This window comes from Vitis vinifera, chromosome 17 (genome assembly GCF_030704535.1).
Source record: "Vitis vinifera cultivar Pinot Noir 40024 chromosome 17, ASM3070453v1".
Classification (NCBI taxonomy): Eukaryota; Viridiplantae; Streptophyta; class Magnoliopsida; order Vitales; family Vitaceae; genus Vitis; species Vitis vinifera.
This window is the reverse complement of record NC_081821.1, coordinates 6580769-6608679: the sequence shown is the minus strand read 5'-3', so window position 1 is coordinate 6608679 and position 27911 is coordinate 6580769. Positions and strand designations below refer to the sequence as shown.

At 36.4% G+C, this 27911-nt stretch overlaps 1 protein-coding gene across 2 annotated transcripts; it reads left to right on the top strand.

Moving 5' to 3' along the window:
• Positions 1-607: 607 nt before the first annotated feature.
• Positions 608-25559, top strand: LOC100246789 (uncharacterized). Of its 2 annotated transcripts, none has more exons than XM_019226349.2 (3): positions 608-783; positions 24678-24851; positions 25092-25559. In XM_019226349.2, the coding sequence occupies exons 1-3, from the start codon at positions 699-701 to the stop codon at positions 25388-25390; spliced, it is 558 nt and encodes a 185-aa protein (XP_019081894.1). In that variant the 5' UTR covers positions 608-698; the 3' UTR covers positions 25391-25559. The 2 variants fall into 2 exon arrangements, with proteins under 2 accessions (XP_019081894.1, XP_002272600.1); XM_002272564.5 differs by lacking the exon at positions 608-783 and adding an exon at positions 24270-24439.
• The last annotated feature ends 2352 nt before the right edge of the window (positions 25560-27911 follow it).

Here is a 27911-nt window from a genome sequence, read left to right as displayed (position 1 = left end):
GTGACGGGATTCAAAGTTTTTTTTTGTCTCCCTCCATACGAGTACTAACGGTTGATGATCATGAGCACTCCAAGATAATATAATTCCAATAGCTCTCGGCGATGTCTTCTCTATGAGCATGTTCAAAGGAAAAATTGATCAATCTATCTAAAGTAATAATAATAATAATATAATAAAGAAACTTTGAGAGGTGTTTGAACCTTTCAAATACCTACAAGAAGGAAAAAGGTTCTTTTTTATGAGTAGACGGGTTTTGAATATCACGGATTAATTCCCAAAAGTCCATAACTTCTAGCCTAAAGGTTGGAAATATCTAAGGTGCTCAATTACAAGCTAAAGGATTATTGGCTTGTCAAATCAAGTGATGTTATTACAGACTTATCAAATGAGTCAAATATTTTATTCTTTTTTTTTAAAGTTTGAAACATTCTTTTATCAAATTCCCAACAAGTGGGATATCGAACGCAAGGAATAGTACCTTTCCTCGGTTAGAGATCATAATTGAGTTACAATACTAGGTCTAAACATCCAAGAGAGAAAAAAGTTTGGAATAAGATTCACATGGTTGAGCAAGAAAAGTTCCATTTTCTAGCTATTTATACAAAGCCATAAAACTGATTCAGTCACCATCACCACAGGCTACTAATATTGTATCAGCTCAAGGCCTAACATCCCTCTGCTTCCTTCATACCTTATCAATGACAGACAAAACAGCAGTAAAAGCTATTTCAGATGTTGGTAGTTGGACGGAGGATGGAGATTGTGTCCAAATCAATATTACAGGTATTGAATAAATTTCTTCTCGCCAATATTCTGCTTTGTCATCTTTGGAGGCTTACTTGTTGAAGTTCCTTGAACTCTTTTCTTCTTGTTAGAAAATAAATGATCTGTTAAATCTATGAATCATTGTTTGATTGCTCTTCTTCTTAGCCTCTATATACACACACAATTTATAGAAACAAATGTATTCAATGGAGAAGTAGAATGTTGTTAATCTTTAATTCGTTGCTCTCATTCTAAGGTGCTGGGAAAGACGTAAAGCTGAGCATAGCCCAACCACCTCCTAAGAAACCTCTCGAGATGACCATCCCAAAGCAGCAGCCTGTTGTGACAGAAAAACCAAAAGAAGAAAGTGACAAACAAAAGAAGGAAGTCGAAAAAACTAAAGAAGAAAGTGACAAACAAAAGAAGGAAGTCGAAAAACCAAAAGAAGAAGGAAGTGGCATACAAAAGAAGGGAGGCCATGAATCAAAAAGAGATGAAACTGTGTTAGAAAATGTAATGACCAAGTTGAAGTCGTACAAGGGGATCGTTATAACGGCTTTTATAGCCATTTCATTAGGGTATTTGCTGCGTCGAAAATTCAAAGTAGCTTGACATTGATGGAAGGAGTTGGTGAATCAATCGACCTGCAGTGTTTGTTTACGATGCATTTATATATTCACTTATTCATCTCAGGGTTGTACACTGTTTATATGATCCACATATTCAAGAAAGTGACTTAATAAGAATCCCAATTCGCCAATGAGCTTCTGTTTGTCTGCTATATGTATCTTCTTTTTAATTTTTGTCAGCACAAATTTCAACCACTGATCTTGTGAGCTCTTCGAATTTCAATTCATAGAAAACAATATATACCCATCAAAACAAAACCCCAGAAAATTCTCTCAAGCCATCAATTTTCAATGAATTTAATTTGCGGTTTAAATTCCAAAGCCCTCTCTGGGTTGTATCTGTTCAATTACGGTCCGCAGAACGGAGAAGAAAATGATCATGAACCTTACAAAATGATGGATAGATCAATCTGTACTGCCCACTTGTTGCTTCCTCTGAAACTTGGTTTGTGTCCGGAAGAAAATTCTAAGCGATGGGTTTCATAAACTTTAGGGCTATGTTTGCTTTCAAGAATTATTAACAAAAGAAAAAAAAAAAATTAAAAAATGATTTTCTTCGAATAAAAAATATATAATTAAAGGTAATTAAAAATTTATATATTTTCAAACTATTTAATTCTTGAAGAGTTAAACTAATTAAAATAAATTTGAAATAATAAATAAAAATAATTTCTTGGTTTTAAATTTATTTTTTATTTTTATTTTATTTGTTTTTTTTCCTTATATTTTCCCTCTGGTGAACCAAACATAATTTAGAGATTCATAATAGGAAAATAAGAAGTTGGAAATAATTATCATTTGTTGGGAAGTTGGAGAGTGCATGCCTAATGAGTTTGAAACTAAACAGAGTGAAATCATACTTCTAATTTTTTTTTTATTGATTATATATTTTCTAATATGGTTGAAACCCAATTTTCTCGGTTCGTTAAAATTCATACCATCAGTAGTAACCAAGGAAGAAAATGTCGCGATAGTGTATCGAAGGGTATCGACATGATATTTCATAGAGAAATATTGGTCCGGCGATATTTCGGGATAAATATCGAGAAATCGGTGATTTTTTCCGATATATCGTATGGTCAACACGGGTCAACGAAAGTCAAACACACTACAGTGAAGTCAATGTGCTATAGTGCTGTCCCCCATTTTGCTTCCCTGGGCTAATTGCCCTTTGATATATGATGTGCAATAATTTTATATATACTTAAACTCATTATATAAAGAAAATATTAAAAGAATATTTTAAAGAGTAAATTAATTATAATTATTTTATAATTAAATGCAAAATCTTTTAATTAATTACCAAAAATATAAAATTATATAATTTTCTTCATAATGTTTTTAATATCATTAATAATTAATTAAATATTAAAATATATATATATATATATATATATATATATATATATATATATATATATATATATATATCATAATTTATTTTATATTGTTTAATACAATTGAATTAAATGAATCATATTTTAATATTAATATATATTTTAAAATTAGACATATTATAATCAAATATCATAATATTAGGTGTGATTTAATAATAAATGTACATTTATAAAATTCATATTTTTATCGATGCATACGATATTATTATCAAATATGATAAATCATATTATACATATATAAAAAATTTCAATAAAATAACTTTAAATGTCTATTATACTTATAATTATATTATTATAAGGTTTTCCTTACATTTTCATGAGTTTTTAACAATTTTAAGCTTACCGATATTTTTTTCCAAAACATCCGTTGATATATCTCCGATATATCCGATATATTTGTAAAATTGAAGTACCGATATATCCGTGATTACTGATATTTTCATCCTTGGTAGTAACCCAATATTATGGATATATGAGTAACCCAATTTTATGGATATATCGAGATATATTGAGAATAATGGTAGATATTTTTACATAAAATATCAATGAGATGAAAATTGACAAAAACTTGTGAAAATGTTAAAAGAAATTTTAAAAAATTATGTAACAAGTAATAATAGACATTTTGATATTTTTTTATTAAAAAAAAAAATATATGTAACTGTAGACCCCTCTTGGAACCGACAGTTTTTTCTCGCACTAAGGGGAGAGCTGTGTTTTTCATTTCGAAAGTGGGGGCCGGTTTTCGGGGGAGCGAGCATGCATGGACGTGGTGGTTGAGATGGTGACAGATTGGCTAAGGAGGAGCAGAGAGCCAGACGGGAGGAAAAGATAGCTAGAGGGAAGAAGAAGGAACCGAAGGAAGCAACTGGAAATCTGACTCGGCTTCTTGGAGAGGATTGTCTTCAGACGTCAAGTGCTACAGGTATAGAGACTAGGAGGCTCAAATGGCATTGGATGGAGGTCACTCTTAATCTGCCAGCTAAAGAATGGTGTCCCGTAGACCCGCCAAATACAAATAACATTAATGTATGTGATTGGAATGAGAATGTCACAATGAAAATAGGCCCCACAAGTTCAATTCTCTCATATGATTTTGGGTTTGGGTGCTAGTGCCTTTTTAGATCACTTTTCCAATTACACTTGCCACTTAGCACCTAGGTAACACGTTGCATGGCAAGCTACCAACCACCATTCACCATTTTATTTATTTATTTATTCCTTCATGTTTTAATATTAAAGTTCAATTCTCCCAAAATTCCTATTTCTTAATTTAATTTCTAATTCCCAATATCCCATTTTTTTACATTCACTTATTTAATCTTTATTATTTTTGACATTATTATTATTTTATTTATTTATTTTTCAAATTTCTAATTCTTAAATTTAATTTTCAAAACTCTGACTCTCAATTAATTTTCAAAACTCCGTTTTCTTTTAGATTTAATTTCTAAAATTCCATTTTCTAAATTTAATTTTTAAAACTCCAATTTCTTTCAAATTTAATTTTCAGAATTCCGATTTCCTTCAAATTTAATTTCCAAAATTCAAATTCTTCAATTTAATTTCCAAAATTTCATTTCTTTCAAATTTAATTTCCAAACTTCTGATTTCTTTCAAATTTAATTTCCAAAATCCAATTTCTTTTAAATTTAATTTCCAAAATTCCATTTCCTAAATTTAATTTCCAAAATTCCATTTCCTAAATTTAATTTTTAAAACTCCAATTTCTTTCAAATTTAATTTCCGGAATTCCGATTTCCTTCAAATTTAATTTTCGAAATTCAAATTCTTCAATTTAATTTCCAAAATTTCATTTATTTCAAATTTAATTTCCAAAATCCAATTTCTTTTAAATTTAATTTCCAAAATTCCATTTCCTAAATTTAATTTTTAAAACTCCAATTTCTATCAAATTTAATTTTCAGAATTCAGATTTCCTTCAAATTTAATTTCCAAAATTCAAATTCTTTAATTTAATTTCCAAAATTTCATTTCTTTCAAATTTAATTTCCAAAATTCTGATTTCTTTCAAATTTAATTTCCAAAATCCAATTTCTTTTAAATTTAATTTCCAAAATTCCATTTCCTAAATTTAATTTCCAAAATTCCATTTCCTAAATTTAATTTCCAAAATTCCGTTTCCTAAATTTAATTTCCGGAATTCCGATTTCCTTTAAATTTAATTTTCAAAATTCAAATTCTTCAATTTAATTTCCAAAATTTCATTTCTTTCAAATTTAATTTCCAAAATTATGATTTATTTCAAATTTAATTTCCAAAATCCAATTTCTTTTGAATTTAATTTCCAAAATTCCATTTCCGAAATTTAATTTTAAAACTCCAATTTCTTTCAAGTAATCTTCGAGACTCCAATTTTTCAAATAAATTTCAAAAATCCAATTTTCTCTCAAATGGTTTTAATTCCACTTTGATTTTCAAACAATTTTCTGCTCCTCTTGATTTTAATAAGTATGAATGAATTTTTCATAATTCCAGAATAATGGAATTTGTGATATTAATTAATGCAAAATAAATGGGCTTTGGTGAGGGGCCCGACATATGTGATTTTATGATTAATTAATTGATCGATTGATTTGATTACTATATATGATTGATTTACTCTATTCGACTCTATGACATGGATGCAATTATTCTGTGTTTGATTGCTAACATTTGTTTCCCTTGAAGTAAACCAGTTCATCACTCGGGTACATTCTTTGCCTCTCCTATTTATTCAGTTATTTTGTCTTGAGTGATATTCATTTGGTATCCATGCTCGATTAATCAATTGCCATGATTGTTTCATTTTATTAGTAGAGACCCATTTTTAGGGACTTAGAGGGATGCTACGGTCTTTACCGTACCTTCCCAATAAGTAACCTGATCCTCGAACTTGATCCGATTTTTTGCAGACCATCTTTTCCAAAATAAGGAGTCACACTTAGGGTTTTCTTTCTTATTTTGTTTACCCTTTAAAAAAAAAGAAAAAAAAGTGGCGACTCCAAGTCATTTTCTAATAAATAAAATCATTTTTCAAATCAAAATCGAGCTCGCCATCGAGTGAAAACGCATAAGCCGAAATGCGGGGTCCACAAAATGGCGACTCCACTGGGGATTGTTTAGAGGGTCAAGCTTGAACTTAAGATGAAACAAATGTGGCATTTGATGAGTCGATCAATGGATACCTGTCTCTTGATTGCACATTGTGAGTTCCCGAGTTTTCACTTGGGACATTAACATGTTGATCGTGTTGGTTGATCATCTTGATTAAGGATTTTGATATAGTGATTCTTTTTACGCTCCATTGATATATTTGTTTGAGATATTTGACATGCTATTTATGATGATTGATTTGTCTTGGTTGAGGATTTTGAGATATCTATTTCTTCTGTGCTTCATTGCCATGCTCGTGTGGTTGTATTGATTGATTATCTTACATTGTTTAGTATAGCAACTCTGATTTTGCTATGTTTGTTTTGATCACTTCACATGTATTGACTCATGATTGTATATCCCTTGACTTGACATGTTGATTCACTTACTTGTGTATTCTCTCTATCGTCTTTGAGCATGATGTTTGTATCACTTTTCATCTGATTGTCATAGTTTGTATGTGTGCATGAGTGATATATTCTGTCCACTATTTGACTGCATGCCGCATGACTGCCCTTCTTCTACTTGATTGCATGTTGTTTGTCTGTGTGGGCCACACATCTATCCCTCTACCTCCAACCCTCTTGGTCTCGGTCATTTTCTTCATTCTGGTTTTCACTTTTGCAAGTGTGAGGCCTTGTGTGTGCTTGTTCTCTGATCGAGCTAGAGGTTTAGGAGTAGGGTCTAGTGACGAGCTATATTGATGTACGAGAGCATTCTGGAGGAGAGTGACACTTTGATGTCGATTGAAGTCTGATCATTGAAGACCTGTATAGCCCAGAGCTAGGTTTCATGGATATTTATGTGACCAGTGTGCTTTCTCTTCTATTTTAGCTTCCTAGGGTTTTCAGATGCACCCACACCATTCACTGTGCACTCTAGTCGACCATTGAGCGTTGAGAGGTTTCACCATAGGAAACCCCCATGGGATGTCGAGGTAGTGCATGTGTGGAGGTGATGACCACCTTGCATGGAAGCACCCCGTGTCTTCAGAGGCGTGCAGAGGGTTGCGTACTGCTGGAGGGTACAATCGCTTCTGCTAGGGATATTTTAAAGTCCACCCATTTCCTTTTAGGGCCACCTTGACCTCGTAGGTTGAGCCGTAGATCCTTCGATTAGGACTCCCTCTCTACACGTGGGTGCATCTGAGGGTTTTCAGAGACTTTGTGGTCATAGTTCGGATTCAACACTCCCTTTTTTTAGTCTCCAGTTGAGAGTGCTCAGAGATCGGTGTGAGTTTGAGTATTGATTCATCCCTAGCAGCGGCAGTGGCAACGACACCATTTGATTCGAGGTTCGATCCCCGACAACGACGCCATTTGATTCGTGCCCAATTGGTGTCTCAGCTGATTCGTGTCCAGCTAGTGCTCCTTGATTGAGGGGGTAATCAACAAAATTTATAACCTATTACACCATATACTAAGGTAGCAAAGACAAAGCTACTATAGCATAGCGGCTTTAGGATCGTTCACTGGGATGGGTTTTCACTTTGCAAATGATATTAATTCAAAGCTGAATTGGTGCCTTTTCATTTCAAGGTTAGTTTTAAAAGAAAACATAAAGATGTTTGAATGAAAAAAGGTTTGGTTTTAAACTAACCAAAAATAGTAACTAATTTTACTTACAAAGAAAAATGTTTCTTGGAGTTTAGATCACTAGGCTCAGGTTCCTCATACAAAAAGGGAGTTCCGGTCACTTGTTTCTTTTCCTCGCATTAGAGAATTAACATATAGTTCCTTCTCCAACCGGTGTTGTACAGATGCTTCCCATTAATGGGTTCAAACACTAAATCTCTCTCACTGATGCATCTTGCAATGGCTCATACCTCTCACCTAGCACTTGCCATTCAAGGTGATCTTTAACCTTGGATTACCCGTCAAAAGCTCGCAAGAGATAACTAATGGATGTCTCCTTGGAGTCCAAAAGCTTACCAAGTGTTGGCTATTCTAGAAAATCCTACCTTCAAGTCACCTCCCAAAGGCTCGCAAGGGGTAAACTAGTGCATCTCCATGGACGGAGATCACTTGCCTTACCAAGTGTTGGCCCAGGTGACTCCAAGGCGTTTTAAGTTAACTAAAAATATAGAAAACACTAAAGGATCACACTTTCTCTTCATTCAAAACGGAAACAACAAAATCTCACACTTATGTAGCCGGAACCTTACTTAGCTTCCTTCACCCAATAAACAAAAATCCTAGCCACTCATCATCTGAGAAAAAATCTCACAGAATGTTTGGCTAGCAAGAAAATGAAAATGAAAGAGAAGGAAAAAACAGAGCAAGGCTCTGTATATTCTATATATTTATCTATCTATATCCCGTTGGATTACATCATGCCCTGAGAACAAGCTCCCGATAGCTATATATAAAGAAAATTACAAAACAAAATATCTGAGGTTATTCACCCCTTTTCCAAACTTAATAACTAAGGAATCCTATAATTGGTGGGTTACAAGGAGAAGAATGGAAATTTATACAAAAATATCTGAAGAAAAATATCCAAAAGTGTCGGTCGCAACTATCGGGAAGCTTCAGGAGAACACCTGTGCACTGTACAAAATGGCTGCGAAATTCTTGCAGCAAAAGACTAATTTCGCAGCTGTGCAAAAATCTTCCTTCAACTTGGAGTGATCTTCTTGCAATGGCTGTAACTCCTTCGTTTCAACTCTGAATCGCACACTGTTAAAGCATTGAAATCAAAATTAAAGCATTGAAATCAAAATTAAAACAAAAAATTAACAAAACAAAAAGATATGGACTAGCTAGTCTTTAAAAAGACTAATTCCATCAAAAAAATTGCTCCTGATTTAGCTTGCCCGGATCCCATATGAAGTTTGCATCCTTCACTTGAGACTTGGTTTGTATGATTTTCCCATACAAAGCTTGGAGAAAAGGTGGAGGCATGTGTTTCTTCATCAATTCTTCCTTGATGACTATCCTCTGTGGTTCTTCATCTATATAGTCATCTTTCTCTGTACTTTTCCCCTTTTTCTTTCCTTTGATTTCCTCCCTCTTTTCTTTCTCTGTTTCACTCTCTACCTTATGCTCTAGCTTGCATGTGGGCAGATCAACCTCTTTACCACTCAAAGTGATAACCGTTTTAACTTCCTTCACCATTGAAGATTCTTCCTCTTGAGCCTCCACTACATGGATGCCCTTGGAATTTTGATAAGGTTGAGAAGGAGAGTTTTCTTTCTCTTGCACTGTGTTGAGGTTGGCAAGCCTTGAGATTGAATCTTGGAGAATATCTATCTTCTGAGATAGATCATTTTGCACTTCATCCATCCTTTTAATCAATGAACTCTCTACACTGTTAATTCTTTGACTGAGCTGAACATTGATGGATTTCTGAGCTCCAATAAAGTCTCCCACGAACTTGCTAAGATTCACCATAGCTTGTTCAAGGATTGAGGCTTGCGGAAGTGCTTGAACATGTTGCTTGTACTGAGGCGGCTGTGGTTTCCAAGAGAAATTTGGATGGTCCCTCCAATTGGAATTGTAGGTGTTGCAATCACCAAACATTTCCCTCTCGGTTGGAATGGTAGGGCACTCATCCACCAAGTGCTCATATGATCGACAAATGGAACAAGGCATAGGTAGCAATGGTGTTAGAGAGATGGCTTGCACTTCTTGCATTTGGTTCATTTCTAGCTCTTCCAATCTCCTTTCCATAGCTGCAATCTTTGCCTTCATGTTCATACCATCATTCAAAATATACATCTCACCCTTAGCTTTAGGTTGAGACGTCATTCTTCCCTTATCTCTAGCATTTGGTTCACCCCATTCTCTTGAGACTTCAGCCACATAACTCATGAAGTTCATGGCTTCCTCTGCTATGGTATTCAATATGGCATGCACAACTTAGCAATTTGTGAATTAAAAACAGAGAACACAAAAGAAAACAAAAGAAAAACAATTCAAAGAAAGAAAATTAAGGTAAACTAAAAACTAAATAAAAGGTATACTAAAATATGAACAAAGAAAAAGAAACATATAAAAAGAGTTAGTAAAAGAAAAAGAAAAGTCACCAAACTTGTGATGAAGATCACAAGTACTCTGAAAAGGTGATATCACTGTAAAGTGGCACCATCCCCGGCAACGGCGCCATTTGATTCATCCCTAGCAGCGGCAGTGGCAACGACACCATTTGATTCGGGGTTCGATCCCCGGCAACGACGCCATTTGATTCGTGCCCAATTGGTGTCTCAGCTGATTCGTGTCCAGCTAGTGCTCCTTGATTGAGGGAGTAATCAACAAAATTTATAACCTATTACACCATATACTAAGGTAGCAAAGACAAAGCTACTATAGCATAGCGGCTCTAGGATCGTTCACTGGGATGGGTTTTCACTTTGCAAATGATATTAATTCAAAGCTGAATTGGTGCATTTTCATTTCAAGGTTAGTTTTAAAAGAAAACATAAAGATGTTTGACTGAAAAAAGGTTTGGTTTTAAACCAACCAAAAATAGTAACTGATTTTACTTACAAAGAAAAATGTTTCTTGGAGTTTAGATCACTAGGCTCAGGTTCCTCATACAAAAAGGGAGTTCCGGTCACTTGTTTCTTTTCCTCGCATTAGAGAATTAACATATAGTTCCTTCTCCAACCGGTGTTGTACAGATGCTTCCCATTAATGGGTTCAAACACTAAATCTCTCTCACTGATGCATCTTGCAATGACTCATACCTCTCACCTAGCACTTGCCATTCAAGGTGATCTTTAACCTTGGATTACCCGTCAAAAGCTCGCAAGAGATAACTAATGGATGTCTCCTTGGAGTCCAAAAGCTTACCAAGTGTTGGTTATTCTAGAAAATCCTACCTTCAAGTCACCTCCCAAAGGCTCGCAAGGGGTAAACTAGTGCATCTCCATGGACGGAGATCACTTGCCTTACCAAGTGTTGGCCCAGGTGACTCCAAGGCGTTTTAAGTTAACTAAAAATATAGAAAACACTAAAGGATCACACTTTCTCTTCATTCAAAACGGAAACAACAAAATCTCACACTTATGTAGCCGGAACCTTACTTAGCTTCCTTCACCCAAGAAACAAAAATCCTAGCCACTCATCATCTGAGAAAAAATCTCACAGAATGTTTGGCTAGCAAGAAAATGAAAATGAAAGAGAAGGAAAAAACAGAGCAAGGCTCTGTATATTCTATATATTTATCTATCTATATCCCGTTGGATTACATCATGCCCTGAGAACAAGCTCCCGATAGCTATATATAAAGAAAATTACAAAACAAAATATCTGAGGTTATTCACCCCTTTTCCAAACTTAATAACTAAGGAATCCTATAATTGGTGGGTTACAAGGAGAAGAATGGAAATTTATACAAAAATATCTGAAGAAAAATATCCAAAAGTGTCGGTCGCAACTATCGGGAAGCTTCAGGAGAACACCTGTGCACTGTACAAAATGGCTGCGAAATTCTTGCAGCAAAAGACTAATTTCGCAGCTGTGCAAAAATCTTCCTTCAGCTTGGAGTGGTGATCTTCTTGCAATGGCTGTAACTCCTTTGTTTCAACTCTGAATCGCACATCGTTTGAAGTGTTGAATTCTTGACTTCCTGAGCTTTGAAATGGTATATAGCATGTAGAAAATGGACTTCGGGAAGTGCTCCAAAAGTGCAAAAGAAGACTACAGTTGCTGTCCTCTGTTTTCTTCACTCTATTTTTCCTCTCTCCGTTGTTCTTTCCTTGCATACTTTGAACGACTTTGGCAAAGGGCTATGGATCTCCAAAGCTTGGTTCTTCATGAATTTGAGCTTTCCATTGCTTTGCCATGGATTCCAAATAACTCTCCTCAATCTCGGATTGCTTTGGTGATCAAAAAGCTATCAAAACACCAAAACTTAACACAATTTGATTAGAATTGATTGCAAGGGTCCTTAACATGTTAATTGGGTTAAAAGGCAATAACTACTACTCAAAAGTGTTTAAAAGAGTTAATTACAAGCTATGAAATAACACTTTTTGAGTAGTAATCAAGTATTGGTTGGATCACTTTTTTTGTGTCACCTTGGATTATGTTTTTCACTCGATGAGTTTGTCATGCTTTCTCCCTAGGGCTTTCATTTTTCTTTCTTGGCTCGACACATCCTTTCACTTTGCTATCACTTACTTGATGTTTCGGGATATGTTCATCGATCATGATCATCTTGTTTTTGCACTGTACATCTATCACGGGCTCAGTACCTCATTCTTTGTTGGATACTTGATTCAATTTTCAACTCGATGCTCATATTTTCACTACGGAAAGGTGAAAGGCACATTTTCTTATCCACATATTTTTCGAGAGATTCGCCTTGATCACCTTATCATTTTTTGTCTTATGGAGCTCAGGTTGAAAGTTGAGTTAAAGATATGTGTTTATAGATGGAGTATTGATCTCATGATAGTGTGTTTCTCATACCTATTTTATCTTAGATTATTGATGGGAATTCTCTAGTCACATTTGTAGCCATCTTGCAGTGGACACCTTTATGACTCTAGAGTTCTCATCATAAATCTAGATTTCGGATTGCCACCCCAGGATCATGTGCTTGCATGTTGTATTGTTGTCTTTTAAGGTCTTATTTTGTGTCCTTCATCCATTTCGTTTGGGTTTTAGGGAGTCATTTTAGGAGTTGTTTGAGTTTGGAGTCACATCCTTGGAGGAGAGTTGAAGGTCGATTGATCAGAGCAGATTCACATAAGAGTTCAGACCATTCGGTCGAGATGTCAGATGAGCTAGCTTCCACACTTGCCTCTATTCAGGAGTTCATGGCAGGGATTAGTAGACGTTTGGATCAGATAGAAAGTTCTCGCTAGGATTATCATCCAGTTGTCATTAGCATTGATGATACAGTTCCCCATGTATCTCAGACAGCGTAGGTTTTTCCACCTGGGACTTTACATGGCGTTCCATTCCATTTATCAGATCATTGTGAGACTACTCCACCACCTGCTGCCACAGTGTCACCTCCCATGGTTCCTACTACTGATGATGCTAGATTGGCCGAGCAGGAGGCCAGGGTCGAGAGGTTTGAGTCCAGGATGAGACAGATCAGATTGTAGGATGAAGGTCTGACTTGGGATGATAGGGATGGTATACCAATGGCTAGCTTGCCCGCCAAGTTTCGCATGCCAGACATTGAGCGCTATAGTGGGATTGGTTATCCCAAGATCCACTTGAGACTATACAGCACAGTCATGAGAGCACATGGGATAGATGATGCACAGTTGGTGACCTTCTTCCCTATGTCACTTAGTGGGGCAACTCAGAAATGGTTTGCTTCAGTTGAGCCTTTGAGACTTTGCACCTGGGAGGATGTGGCTCACGAGTTCCTGACCCAGTTTGATTTCAGTGCCGATATTGATGTATCCAGACGAGAGTTGGAGGCCACCAGACAGAGGCCAGACGAGTCTATTTCATCATTTGTTAGTCGTTGGAGGGCAAAGGAGGCTGGTATGATAGACCGGCCTAAGGAGTAGGATCAGATTGATATGGTTCTTTGGAACCTACAGCCGAGGTTCGCTAGGCGTCTTGTGGGCATTCTATTTCAGGATCTCAGGAGTCTGGTTCAGGCAGCTTTCAGTGTTGAGGAGGCCATTGCTCGAGGATTATGGATAGATGCTACTCCTTCCATTGACAATAAGGGGAAGAAGCCGTTTGGATCATCTAGTAGACTTGGAGAGGTTGGCGCTATTAGCTATCAGCATCGGAGGCCTGCACATCACTCACTTTATAGGCCTCCTACAGTCAGAGCTCATTTCCCTCATCCGCAGTATCAGTATCAACCGGTTTATGTTTAGGAGCCTTACATTACTCAGACCAGCATGCAACCACGACTGTCACATCTGAGAGCCACTACTCACCCACCGCCTAGACTATATGCATAGAGGCCCGCGAGACAGTTCACTCCCTTGGGCATGACTTTGACTAGAGCTTTTGAGAAGCTCAGAGATGGTGGTTTGATCGTTCTTTTGGCGCCACGCCCTTTACTACATCCTATTCCTCTACATTTTTGCTCCCATGAGCATTGCTTGTATCATCAGATTCAGGGACATGATACTGAGCGTTGTTCGGCACTGACCGAAATTCTCTATTGTACCAAAATACTTAGCCTTTTTACGTAGTAACTCTAGTCAAGAAAAACTAGAGAAAGAGTCACTACGACTTTTGTAGTATTCCAGGTATCGTTCTCAAGGATTGACTTATGAAAATTGTCAATACTAGAATATATGAATTGTTTTTGTTTAAATCCTTAAGTGAAAAACAATATGTGAATAATGTGAAACTAAGTAAAAGAAATTAAATTAATAAGAAAAAATGAATATTGATTTTAAATTCAATTGATTCAAGTTTGGGGTTTTCCACAATCCAACCTAGGGTATATAAATTAGAGAAAACAAGGGTATTTTAAGTAATATGATCTTAGGGTTTTGGGATCCTTGGCCACTCGCGATCAAGTTGAGTTCTATAACTCAAAATTGCATCTGAAACCTAATTTTTCCTTTTTAAAACAGATTCCTAAAACCATAAAATGAATGAGATTGATTATCAATTTAAGATTTGACTTTTTAACCCTTCCTACTCCTTATAGCTTTGTTTAGGGGCAAATAACGGTAGAGAAGACGATGATAACTAATGATCAAGAATTACCAAGAATCACGAGTATCAAGTAATAACTTACTGTATTATTCCCTAAACGAACTCACAAGGATATGATAAAAAAAATGATAAATTGTCACCCAACCAATAATTAATCTCATTGTTATAATAATTTACCCATTGTCCCTATAGGTTTCCTAACCCTTAGGTTTTCATGCTTCAAGCCCCAAGTTGGCTCTTAGCCTCTCATGGGGGTGATGTCACATCCACAATCCATAATAGGGTAAAAATCCATAATTTGAATCAAAAGAAACTAAAAACAATATATTCAATAAAGAAGAAAAAGAAAACAAACCAAAGTTCTCGTCTTTTTCCACCTTCAATGTCAAACTCTCCAGAAAAAAATCCAAGATCCCTCAAACCTAGAATTGAGAGAGTTTATATAATATTATCAATTACCTAACATGTGGCACACTCTCATTAGCCACTTATTACAAAATAATTTCCTAAAAATGATTAAAAAAATAATAAAATGGTGATTTCTAGTCGTGTGGGGCTCACTTAAGGTGGATGAAGAGCCCTAGATGCAATTCTTGAGGTAGAGGTGGCGGAACATCAAAGTGGCAGTGGGTGAATTCGAAATTGGTGTCATTTCGAAGTGGATTTCGAATTCATAAGTTGAATTTCGAAATCATTTCGAAATGACCCTCTAGCTTGGTGCAGTTGTCTTCAAATGGCCATAACTTCTTCATTTCAACTTCGATTTGCAAACCGTTTAAAGAGTTGGACTTCTGACTTCCTGAACTTTGAAACGATATATAGTATGTATATAATGGACTCCAGAAAGTGCTCCAAATTTGTCCTCAAAATCAGAGTATATAATGCCATCAGATTTTTGAGTTATAAATTTCTATGCAGCTAAATCTTGCTTCATGCCTCATTTCCCATGCTTTCTTGCCTTCTTTCTTACTCCATAATGGTCATTTATCATCTTTCAACCTCATGATATCCTCGTTTTGCCTTTCCTTACGTTCAATGAGTCTTGACTCACTTATTTCCTCATTTAGCCCTTTCTTGATATTTCAAAATCTAAAGTCATTAAATTTGCACAATTTTCTTCCCTTGAACTTGAGATAAGTCTCCAAAGTACAGATTAAACTCATGGCTAGGGCCTTAGCATTGATTTAGGTCAATTTGGGTGATTTGAATGTCCTTTGGTGCACAAATCATATCGAATATGTGCCATTAGAGCACATATTTGGGCTCCAATCAGGCACTCCATCATGCAATACAAGACTTGATCGATTCGGGGTTGGTCAACTTGGCTGGGCCAAGTGTGACCACCAATCCCCTGCCTACGCATTCTACACATGCAATTCCCCCTCCTCCTAGTCTTCAGTAAATTTATTTAGATGTTGATGATATTGATGGTCATATGGTATTTTGGGATATTCTGAGTTGAGGACTTGGTTCAGTTGACATGGGTACATCATTTTGCAGCGGTTTAGCTCAAAGCACATTTCATTTTGATTTATGGTTGTCATCGGAGCCGTTCCTGTTCTGTCGAGTCTAGTCTTTAGTTCATTAGAGTTGCTTTGTTGAGTCCAGTTTGGTTCAGAGTTGTTGTTTATAGTTCATGCTGAGAGTCTAGTCGTTTGTAGTCCTTTATCGCTTCACACATGATGTACTCATTTGGTTCATTTAGTGATATGATCTTTTTATTTTGAGTATGTGTTATTCTATTTTCTGATGAGTATGTTTTGCATATCTTGCGTTGATGTGCTATGCTTTCGATATGAGACATATTTTCACTTATGCATCATGATCACTTTGGTCTGACCTATCATGGAGGATATTGAGCCTATTAACCTAGGATTAGGAGATCGACCTAAGGAGTTCGAGATTGTGACCCATTTCACCTTCTAATCAGAGCAGTACAGTATCTATATCCATATCCTAACTTTTCAGGCTTGATGACCTACCCATTTTAAGCCTAACATGACACCACCCCTTAGTACTATTATACGACCTTACCATCCCTATTTGCCTTTGTATACTACAGTACCATTACCTATGCTTCCCATCATTTCTTTGATTTGACCAGGTAGAGTCTGAGATGTTTAGACCTGAGGTGAGCTTTCCATGATGATAGATGGATCGCGATGAGAGGGTGGTTTGACTGCTTGATGATATTGTTGAGATAGAGGGGTTATCATGGAGCATCCAGATATGAGCCATTGCATATGACTTTAGAGAGTCGAGATGATTAGAGATGGTGATTTTATGAGATGATGGTGAGTGACTTGTGATGATAGAGTGAGTTGATTTTCAGAGGACATTGATGGTTATCATAGAACATCAGTGGGAGCTTTCACACGATTTTAGAGGAGTTGACATGACTTTGTTGGACGGATGCCAATCTTTAGTATTGGCTATGTGAGATCTTGAAAGCACGATGTTCGAGGTTGTGGTCAAAGGATGGGTGGCCATCATTTCATGAGCCCATTTACCCTATCACCCTCACATATAGAGTTACCCGTTGCTAGCCTTTTGAGCTTCACACGAGCATCATAACATTTTCTTTCATCACCTCATTTACCTATTACACCGGGTTGGAGACCTTATAGTGCTTGCATGCTATGATTGGATACGTCATGAGTTCCAGACTTGACACACATATTCAGGCCTCATTCTTCACTCTTCATTGTGATATTTTCCACTTGGACATCATTTCATCACTATTTTCCGATATCACATATCACCACTTGTGATATTCATTCTATGACTTTTCTTTCATCATTGCTTACTCGACATTATCCTTATTTCACTTTGAGTGGTGGTTTCTCACACGTCACTGCATGGAGGATTGTCACGTTCTTCCTCCCGTTCGCCTTATTAGCAGTGGTTCAAAGATTTTATTTTGAGAGGTTGTCTTGTTAGTGAGGATTCATGTTGCATCAGTACATGAGGAGAGTTTATTCATTTGACTATGTATTTCATGTGAGATTATTCAATATTGATCAGAGTATGCGCAAAAAAAAAATAAAAAATAAAAATAATAATAATAATAAAAAATGGCGCATTGTTCATTTTATTATTCTCCATTGGGCATGTGTATGGATGTGCTAGTTTGCTTCATTGAGTTCATGTGTTAGAGAGAGTTCGTATGAGAGCTTTTTTTCTGAGATCTATCTTGGTATATTTTGGGTGAGGGTATGAGTCGCCAATTCGTTTTTTGTGAGAGAGGCGAACGACCTTTCTTTAGTATCTCCGGATCCTTGCTCTATCCATCATTCCATATATTTCAGATGTGACTATTTTCCATGCTTTGATGCGGGTTGACCATCACTCATTTTTATATCTCTTCGCATTCTTCTATCTTAATTTTATTCCTCCATTTCACTCTACCTCATTTGATTTCATTATTTTCTCGTCCTGCTTGATGTTTGACATGGGTTCAGCATCCACACTTTATTCTTCCTTATTCGATTGTGACAATTCATTTATTGTCACTTTTTGTGTGGGGACCCCTAGGTTCGGGACTCATGACGTTTTCTACGCATTGCATCTCATGCACGAGGGGTATGGGGATTATATCATTGGGGTCTTTGAGCCTAGTTTCCTTTCATTTCTTTCACCCTATTACCTTGGCCTACGTTACGTCCTATGTCTGAAGACCACCCTGAGGCCATTACTTCACATTGTGTTTGATAGCTCACAAGTGGGCAATACTCGAGCTTGGTCAGAGATTATTTCTTGGAGCATGATGGATGGGGAGTTGAGATGATGATTTACACTGGGGCATACCCCTCTTATCAGTGATGAATTTTCAGATGTGACGTTATCTACACTGGGGCATACCCCGCTCATCGATGACGTTTTCTTTCGGGATGATGCCTTGCACTGAGGCATAGTCAGTTCGCTTCTTCAATTGGATTATGATCGATTAGGAGTTGTGGGATGACCCTACACTGGAGCATAGTCATTTCAGAGAGTGCTTTTATTAGAGATATAGTCACTCTACTCGATACTTTGCATTGGGACACGCTCTACTCATTGATGGTTGATTTCCAAGATGACAATTTATTTTGAGGCATAGCCCTCTCATCGGTGGTGGACTTTGATTTATCTTGGAGCATAGTCACTTCAGATGGTTTATACTGGGGCATAACCAATTCATTCGTACTCATAGAGCTCAGAGATTTTGATTCATATGGATTATGTTGAGATGTTTCCATTTTTAGCACTAGGAGTAGAGATTGATTGATTTGTTGACTCAGATATACTACTTTACACTAGGGCATAGCCATTTCAGAGAGCGCTTTTATTGGAGATATAGTCACTCTACTCGATACTCTGCATTGGGACACACTCTACTCATTGATGGTTGATTCTTGAGATGACGATTTATTTTGAGGCGTAGCCCTCTCATTGGTGATGGACTTTGATTTTTCATTGGAGCATAGTCACTTCAGGTGGTTTATATTGGGGCATAGCCACCTCATTCACATTCATAGAGCCTTCGGATTCTGATTCATATGGATTATGTTGAGATGTTTCCGTTTTGGCACCAGGAGTAGAGATTGATTGATTTGTTGACATACACTAGCATGATCTCCTTCAGCAGTTGTCGACTCGGATGCACTGCTTTACATTGGGGCATATCCATCTTTTGGAGAGAGATCAGATTGGTTCTTTACATTGGAGCATCTATCGGATGATATGGAGATTATTGGATTGTTTCATGTTGTCCACATTGCATACTGAGGCATAACCACCTAGTTGGATGTTTCGACATCGAGATTTGACTTTTTGTTTGTGATTGTTGCTTTCGATGGATTATGGAGCTATTGACACCTTGGGTTTAGTCTTCTCGGCATACCTGGATGATCTCAGATACTTATATACATTTTATTTCATACTCAGACATTTCACCCTGGATACTCTCATGCCTTCTATCATACCAGAGCTTGATCATCACTTTATTTTATCCTACACATCCCACCGTGACACATGACCTTACCCCTATCTTGATTAGAAGGAGACGTAGATCAGTCCTCGATCACCTTGGTTGTGTTTTCATACATCTTTTGGACTTTAGGTTCAACATTTTCCATGATAGCAGGGCCTGACAGATTGTTGACTTATTAGTGACGATGCTTTCATTTTGATAGTTGGCATGTTGAGTGTTGATTTGCTTGCTCTTTTCATTTTGAGCACTGGTCATCATTATTGTTGTTATTCATCAGCTAGTTTTCTTTTGTTAGCATGGTGTCGTGACACATGGTCCTGTTTGGCATTACCCATCTGAGGTTGGACATTTTCATTACATGATGGATGAGCATATTTCAGAGTACAGTGGTTTGGAGGCATTTTTCATCTCTGTTTTTTCGTCATTGCATACTGGGGCATATCCCCCTTCCCTAGGATCATCGGACCTTCCATAGGTTTCATTCACTTTTTGATCTAGTTGTTGACTCCCTTGAGTTGCATACTAGGGCATACCCTCCTTCCCTAGGATCATCGGACCTTTCATGAGCTTAGTTATCTTTCGACCTAGTTGTCGATCCTCATGAGTTGTCATACTGGGACATATTCCATCTGGCCGAGTTTGCTTGCATCGTTATCTTGGTTATCCTTTGGCTTTGAGCCACTTGATAAGATCTTTCATCCTATCAGTTTGAGTTCATTTTGAGTTTTTGGGACTGCACCTATATCGATCGGTCATCATCTTGTCAATTTAAGTTTAGTTAGAGTTTCGGGGCTGCACCTATATCGATCGACCATCTTCCTATCATTTCCTTGTCTGTTTGAGTCTTTTAGGGTCGCACCTATATTGATCGGTCATCTTCCTATCATTTCCTTGTCTGTTTGAATTTTTTGGGATTGCACCCATATCGATCGGCCATTTTCCTATCACTTTCGTGTTCAGTTTGAGTCGGGGTCGCACCTATATTGATCGACCATCTTCCTATCATTTTCCATGTTAGTTTGTGTTTTGGGGTTGCACCTATATCGATTGGCCACCTTCCTATCATTTCCTTGTCTATTTGAGTCTTTCAGGGCCACACCTATATCGATCGACCATCTTTTTATCATTTCCTTGTCTGTTTGAATCTTTCGGGACTGCACCTATATCGATCGGTCATTCATTCATCTTGTCAATTCTGTTTGAGTCTGAGTCGGGACTACACCTATATCGATCGGTCATTCATTCATCTTGTTAGTTCTGTTTGAGTCTGAGTTGGGACCACACCTATATCGATTGGTCACTATCTTATCAGTTAGAGTTTGGGGCCACACCTATATCGATCGGTCATCTCCTTGTCATGTCAGTTTAGTTTCTGGGACCGCACCTATATTGATCGGTCACTGTCTTATCAGTTAGAGTTTGGGGTCGCACCTATATTGATCGGTCATTCATTCATCTTGTCAATTCTGTTTGAGTCTGAGTCGGGACTGCACCTATATCGATCGGTCATTCATTCATCTTGTTAGTTCTGTTTGAGTCTGAGTCGAGACCGCACCTATATCGATTGGTCACTATCTTATCAGTTAGAGTTTGGGGCCACACCTATATCGATCGGTCATCTCCTTGTCATGTCAGTTTAGTTTCTGGGACCGCACCTATATTGATCGGTCACTGTCTTATCAGTTAGAGTTTGGGGCCGCACCTATATTGATCGGTCATTCGTCATGTCAGTTTGAGTTGGGGCAGGACCCATATCGATCAACCGTATTCCTACCAGTTTGTGTTCAGCTTGAGTTGTGACCGCACCTATATCGATCGGTCATTCATCGTTTTGTCTGTCTGAGTTTGAGTAAGGGCCGCACCTATATCGATCGACCATTTCCTTGTCATGTCAGTTTAGTTTCTGGGACCGCACCTATATAGATCGGCCATCTCCTTGTCATGTCAGTTTAGTTTTTGGGACCGCACTTATATCAATCAGTCATTCATCATTTTGTCTATTTGAGTTTGAGTCGGGGTCGCACCTATATCGATCGACCATCTCCTTGTCATGTTAGTTCAGTTTCTGGGACCGCATCTATATCGATCGGTCATCATCTTGTCAGTTCGAGTTTGCGTTTTGGGGCTGCACCTATATTGATCTGTCATTATCTTATCAGTTTGAGTTTGAGTCGAGGCTACACTTATATCGATCGACCATCTTCCTATCATTTTGAGTTTTCGGGACAACACCTATATTGATCGGTCATTCTTTCGTCTTGTCAGTTCAGTTTGAGTCAGGGCCACACCTATATCGATCGACCATCTTCCTATCAGCTTAGTTCGACGTCAAGAGTCTTTGTTCAGTATGACATTTAGAGTCACATATTTAGTTTTGGCGTTTAGAGCCGTTGTTCACATTCGTTCACACACTTTGAGTCACCACTTTCTAGCTATGCACACAAAGTTGGTCCCTTTGCTTCCTTCATACCTTATCAATGCCAGGCACAAAAGAAGGGAATATTGCAGATGTTAGTAAATGGGAGGAAAAAGATCATGTCAAAATCAGCATTGCCGATATTGAATAAATTTCTTCTCACCAATTTGTTTTATCATCTTTGGAGGCTTACTTGGTGAAGTTACTTTGAACTCTTTTCTTCTTATTAGAGAATAAATCATCTGTTTATAAATCTATGAATCATAGTTTAACTGCTCTTCTTATTAGCTTATACACACACACACACAATATTTATAGAAACAAATGTATTCAATGGAAAAGTAGAATGTTGTTAATCTTTAATTTGTTGTTCTTATTCTAAGCCGATGGGAAAGACATAGAGCTGAGCATAGACGACGCAAGCAAGCTAAAAATCAAATATAAGAAGCGTCTCCAAATGATCATCCCAAAGCAGCAAGAATCTAACAGCTCTGACACCAATGAAACTCAGCCAGTGAATACTACTAGCATCCCAAAGGAGCAAGAATTTAACAGGACTGACATCGACAAAACTCAACCAGTGAATACTACTAGTATCCCAAAACAACAAGAAAATAGCTCTGACACCAACAAAACTCAGCCTATGAATACTACTAGCATCCCAAAGCAGCAAGAATCTAACAGCTCTGACACCAACAAAACTCAGCCAGTTTATACTACCAGCATCCCAAAGCAGCAAAAATCTAACCGCTCTGACACCAACAAAACTCAGCCTGTGATAACTACTAGCATCCCAAAGCAGCAAGAATCTAACAGTTTTGACACCAACAAAACTCAGCCAGTGAATACTACTAGCATCCCAAAACAACAAGAATTTAACAGTTCTGACGCCAACAAAACTGACCAGTTTGTGAATACTACTAGCATCCCAATGCAGTAAGAATCTAACAGCTCCGACACTAACAAAACTCAGCCAGTGAATACTACTAACAACTCTCCGGCTGTGAATACTTCTAACAACCCGGAGGTCACGACTGATGAGTCAGAAAAAGGTGCTAGGAAAGGAGGGAGTAGTGAACAAAAAGGAAATGAAACTATGTTAGAAAATGTCATGACCAAGTTGAAGATGCGAAAGGGGATCGTCATAACGGCTTTTATAGCCTTTTCATTAGGGTTTTTGCTGCGTCCAAAATTCAAAGTAGCTGGACATTGATGGAAGGAGTTGGTGAATCAATCAACCTGCATTGTTTGTTTATGATGCGTTTGTATATTCACTCATTCATCTCATGGTTGTACCCTTTACGTATGATCCACATATTGAATGAAGCGACTTAATAAGAATCCCAATTCGCCAATGAGCTTCTGTTTGTCTGCTTGCCATATATCTTCTTTTTAATTTTTGTCAGCATAAATTCAACCACTGATCATGTGAGCTCTTTGAATTTTGTAGACAACAACATATACCCATCGAAAGAAAACCCCATAAAATTCTCTCAAGCCATCAATTTTCAATCGATTTAATTTTCAGTTTAAATTCCAAAGCTCTCTCTGGGTTGTATCTGTTCAATTGCGGTCTGCAGAAAATGATCAATGGATGAACCTTACAAAATGATAGATAAATCAATCTGTATCAGTTCATTTACCAAATAACCTCATGCACCCACTGCTCTCTTGTTGCTTCCTCAGAAACTTGGTTTGTGTCCTTCTCAGTGATGGGATTCAAAGTTTTTTTTGTCTCCCTCCATATGAGTACTAACGGTTGATGATCATGAGCACTCCAAGATATAATTCCAATAGCTCTCGACGATGTCTTCTCTATGAGCATGTTCAAAGGAAAAATTGATCAATCTATCTAAAGTAATAATAATAATAATAATATAATAAAGAAACTTTGAGAGGTGTTTGAACCTTTCAAATATCTACAAGAAGGAAAAAAGGTTCTTTTTTATGAGTAGACGGGTTTTGAATATCACGGATTAATTCCCAAAATTCCATAACTTCTAGCCTAAAGGTTGGAAATATCTAAGGTGCTCAATTACAAGCTAAAGGATTATTGGCTTATCAAATCAAGTGAAGTTATTACAGACTTATCAAATGAGTAAAATATTTTATTCCTTTTTTTTAAAGTTTGAAACATTCTTTTATCAAATTCCCAACAAGTGGGATATCGAACGCAAGGAATAGTACCTTTCCTCGGTTAGAGATCATAATTGAGTTACAATCCTAGGTCTAAACATCCAAGAAAGAAAAAAGTTTGGAATAAGATTCACATGGTTGAGCAAGAAAAGTTCCATTTTCTAGCTATATATACAAAGCCATAAAACTGATTCAGTCACCATCACCACAGGCTACTAATATTGTATCAGCTCAAGGCCTAACATCCCTCTGCTTCCTTCATACCTTATCTATGACAGACAACACAGCAGCAAAAGCTATTTCAGAAACACCAATTTCAGATGTTGGAAATTGGACGGAGGATGGAGATCGTGTCCAAATCAATATTACCGGTATTGAATAAATTTCTTCTCACCAATATTCTGCTTTGTCATCTTTGGAGGCTTACTTGTTGAAGTTCCTTGAACTCTTTTCTTCTTGTTAGAAAATAAATGATCTGTTAAATCTATGAATCATTGTTTAATTGCTCTTCTTTTTAGCCTCTATATACACACACAATTTATAGAAACAAATGTATTCAATGGAGAAGTAGAATGTTGTTAATCTTTAATTTGTTGCTCTCATTCTAAGCTGCTGGGAGAGAGGTAAAGCTGTGCATGCCATCCCCTACGAAACCTCTCGAGATAACCATCCCAAAGAAGGATGTGACAGTAAAAGGGAATGTCGAAAAACCAAAAACAAAGCCTATTTCAAATGTTGGTGAATGGACGGAGTATCAAGATCATGTCCAAATCAATATTACCGGTATTGAATAAATTTCTTCTCGCCAATTTTCTGCTTTGTCATCTTTGGAGGCTTACTTCTTGAAGTTACTTGAACTCTTTTCTTCTTGTTAGAAAATAAATGATCTGTTAAATCTATGAATCATTGTTTAATTGCTCTTCTTCTTAGCCTCTATATATACACACACAATTTATAGAAACAAGTGTATTCAATGGAAAAGTAGAATGTTGGTAATCTTTAATTTGTTGCTCTCTTTCTAAGCTGCTGGGAAAGACGTGAAGCTGTGCATAGACCAACAAACATCCCCTACGAAACCTCTCGAGATAGCCATCCCAAAGAAGCAGGCTGATGTAGAAGTGAAAGGCGAAACCCCAAACGACGGAAGTGACAAACGGACGGGGAAAGTCGGAAGTGACCAACAACAGAAGGGATCAAAAAGAGATGAAACTATGTTAGAAAATGTAATGATCAAGTTGAAGGCGTACAAGGGGATCGTTATAACGGCTTTTATAGCCATTTCATTAGGGTATTTGCTGCGTCGAAAATTCAAAGTAGCTTGACATTGATAGAAGGAGTTGGTGAATCAATCAACCCGCAGTGTTTGTTTACGATGCATTTATATATTCACTTATTCATCTCAGGATTATACCCTGGATATATGATCCACATATTCAAGAAAGTGACTTAATAAGAATCCCAATGCACCAATGAACTTCTGTTTGTCTGCTATATGTATCTTCTTTTTAATTTTTGTCAGCACAAGTTTCAACCACTGATCTTGTGAGCTCTTCGAATTTCATAGAAAACAACATATTCCCATCAAAACAAAGCCCTCTCTGGGTTGTATCTGTTCAATTACGGTCCGCAGAATGGAGAAGAAAATGATCAATGGATGAACCTTACAAAATGATAGATAGATCAATCTGTACTGCCCACTTGTTGCTTCCTCTGAAACTTGGTTTGTGTCCGGAAGAAAATTCTAAGCGATGGGTTTCATAAACTTTAGGGCTATGTTTGCTTTCGAGAATTATTAACAAAAGAAAAAAGAAAAAAGAAAAACGATTTTCTTCTAATAAAAAATACTTAAAAAAAAATCAAATATAATTTAAATTAGTTAAAATTTTATTTATTTTTAAACTGTTTAATCCATGAAAAGTTAAATTAATTAAAATAAATTTGAAATAGTAAAATAAAAATAATTTATTAATTTTAAATCTATTTTTTATTTTCCTTTTATTTTATCTCTTTATTTTCTTTTTCTTATATTTTCTCTCAAATTTATGATGAACCAAGCATAATTTAGAGATTCATAATAAGAAAATAAGAAGTTGGAAATAATTATCATTTGTTGGGAGGTTGGAGAGTGCATGCGTAATGAGTTGAAAACTTAATGGAGATTGGGAATAATGGTAGATATTTTTACATAAAATATTAATGAGACGAAAATTGATAAAAACTCTTGAAAATGTTAAAAAAAAATTATATAACAAAAAAAAATTATATAACAAGTAATAATAGACATTTTGATATTGTTTTATTAAAAAAATTAATATATGTAACATATAATTTATGATAACCAACAATAATATTCATAATTTAATATATATTTTATAGATATTTATCTTATTTGGATTTATTCAATGACATAAAAGAAATGGTGATACATGTATCAATATTTTTTATTTTAAATGTGGATAATTTTATTTATAAATTTTTATTTATTTTATATTTAATTATTATACAAAATACACTATATTTAAAATTAATTAATTTATAATAATTTTATTCTAATTAATTTATATTAGGTATATATTATGACATATTTATAATATAAATACATAGGATATTTACATTTATGAATCTTATATATATAACATGTATATTTTATCACAAACAACAAGGTTGGCTTAACGACACGTCTTTCATATTGAAGGGTTCAATCTAATCACTTAAGTTAATTTTTCACTTCAAGGATGTGATGCAATCGCACATCGCCTAGCAACGAGATGGAAATCTATTATTTAAGCAAAGTGTTGGTGATGTACGTTCAATAAGAACTTGTGAGTTGGGTTGGGATTCTATGTGGGAATGACCCAAGATGCATGTTTCAATATTTAAAGTAAAAAGAAACCCATTTTTTGGTGTAGTATTTTGAATGACTTTGTATATGTACCTTTTTCATACTTCTTGAGGGGTTTTTATAGAGCGGATGACACCATCATCATAGCTTTGATTGTACATTCATGCCTTTCTTGTGATGATGATTCCCATTAGGGCGGAAATCAAGCCTTAGCAAAAGAGTCAATGTCATTATCTTTGCGAGGATTGGACAATCATATCAAACGAGAGCCATTGGTGTCATTTGCTGGTTGTTGAGCAAGAATCTTGGACCATGTAGTTGACTATGCATTTATGTTTGTCAATGTCGCTGATTGCGCGTAGCCATTAGTAGACATTGACTTTTAGGCGTAAATGTCATCTAGGCTGTCACTTAGGCACTGGGTGTGATTATCCATTTGTTCAATGCCTGCAATCTCCGACTGTGTTGATTGATGTATTTGGAAATCCCAATCGGTTTGGTATGTTTATTCTGTCTGGCATTGAGAAAGAAGGAAATCTCTCTCCTCTTGCGCCAGACGAAGCTTGTTTTAGTTCAGACGCATTGATCTCAAACGACTCATCTGCTTACCTTGGATGGACCAAAGGGCTTTCAATTTGGGGGAGGACACGTAGAGGGAAACCTCTCACACCATTCATAAATTGGTGATGGGTCTAAAAAAGACCCAAATTTGAAACCCTTTCATAAATTTGTGACGTGGCTAAAAAAGACTTCACAATCCAATACTCATTGTGTAATTGTTTCTCAAGTTCTAGCACCCTCTTTCATGGGTTATTTTGTGTTGTCTTGGTGATTCATTCAAATTCATATCATGCTAGATTAAGGAGTGTAATCCCAACACTATTTTAGAACTATCATAATTGCATTGACTAGTTCCAAAAATTTTCTTCACTTTATAAGAGCACTGACCCCCTAAAAATGTTAAAAAAAAATAAAAAATAAAAATCCACTTCTTGCATTAG

Bases quoted from the DNA above. Each gene is read 5' to 3' on its own strand.
- LOC100246789 (XM_002272564.5), top strand. From the start codon at position 24,340: ATGACAGACAACACAGCAGCAAAAGCTATTTCAGAAACACCAATTTCA. The intron at 24,440-24,677 runs GTATTGAATAAA...TCTCATTCTAAG, and splicing joins TGTCCAAATCAATATTACCG to CTGCTGGGAGAGAGGTAAAG. The intron at 24,852-25,091 runs GTATTGAATAAA...TCTCTTTCTAAG, and splicing joins TGTCCAAATCAATATTACCG to CTGCTGGGAAAGACGTGAAG.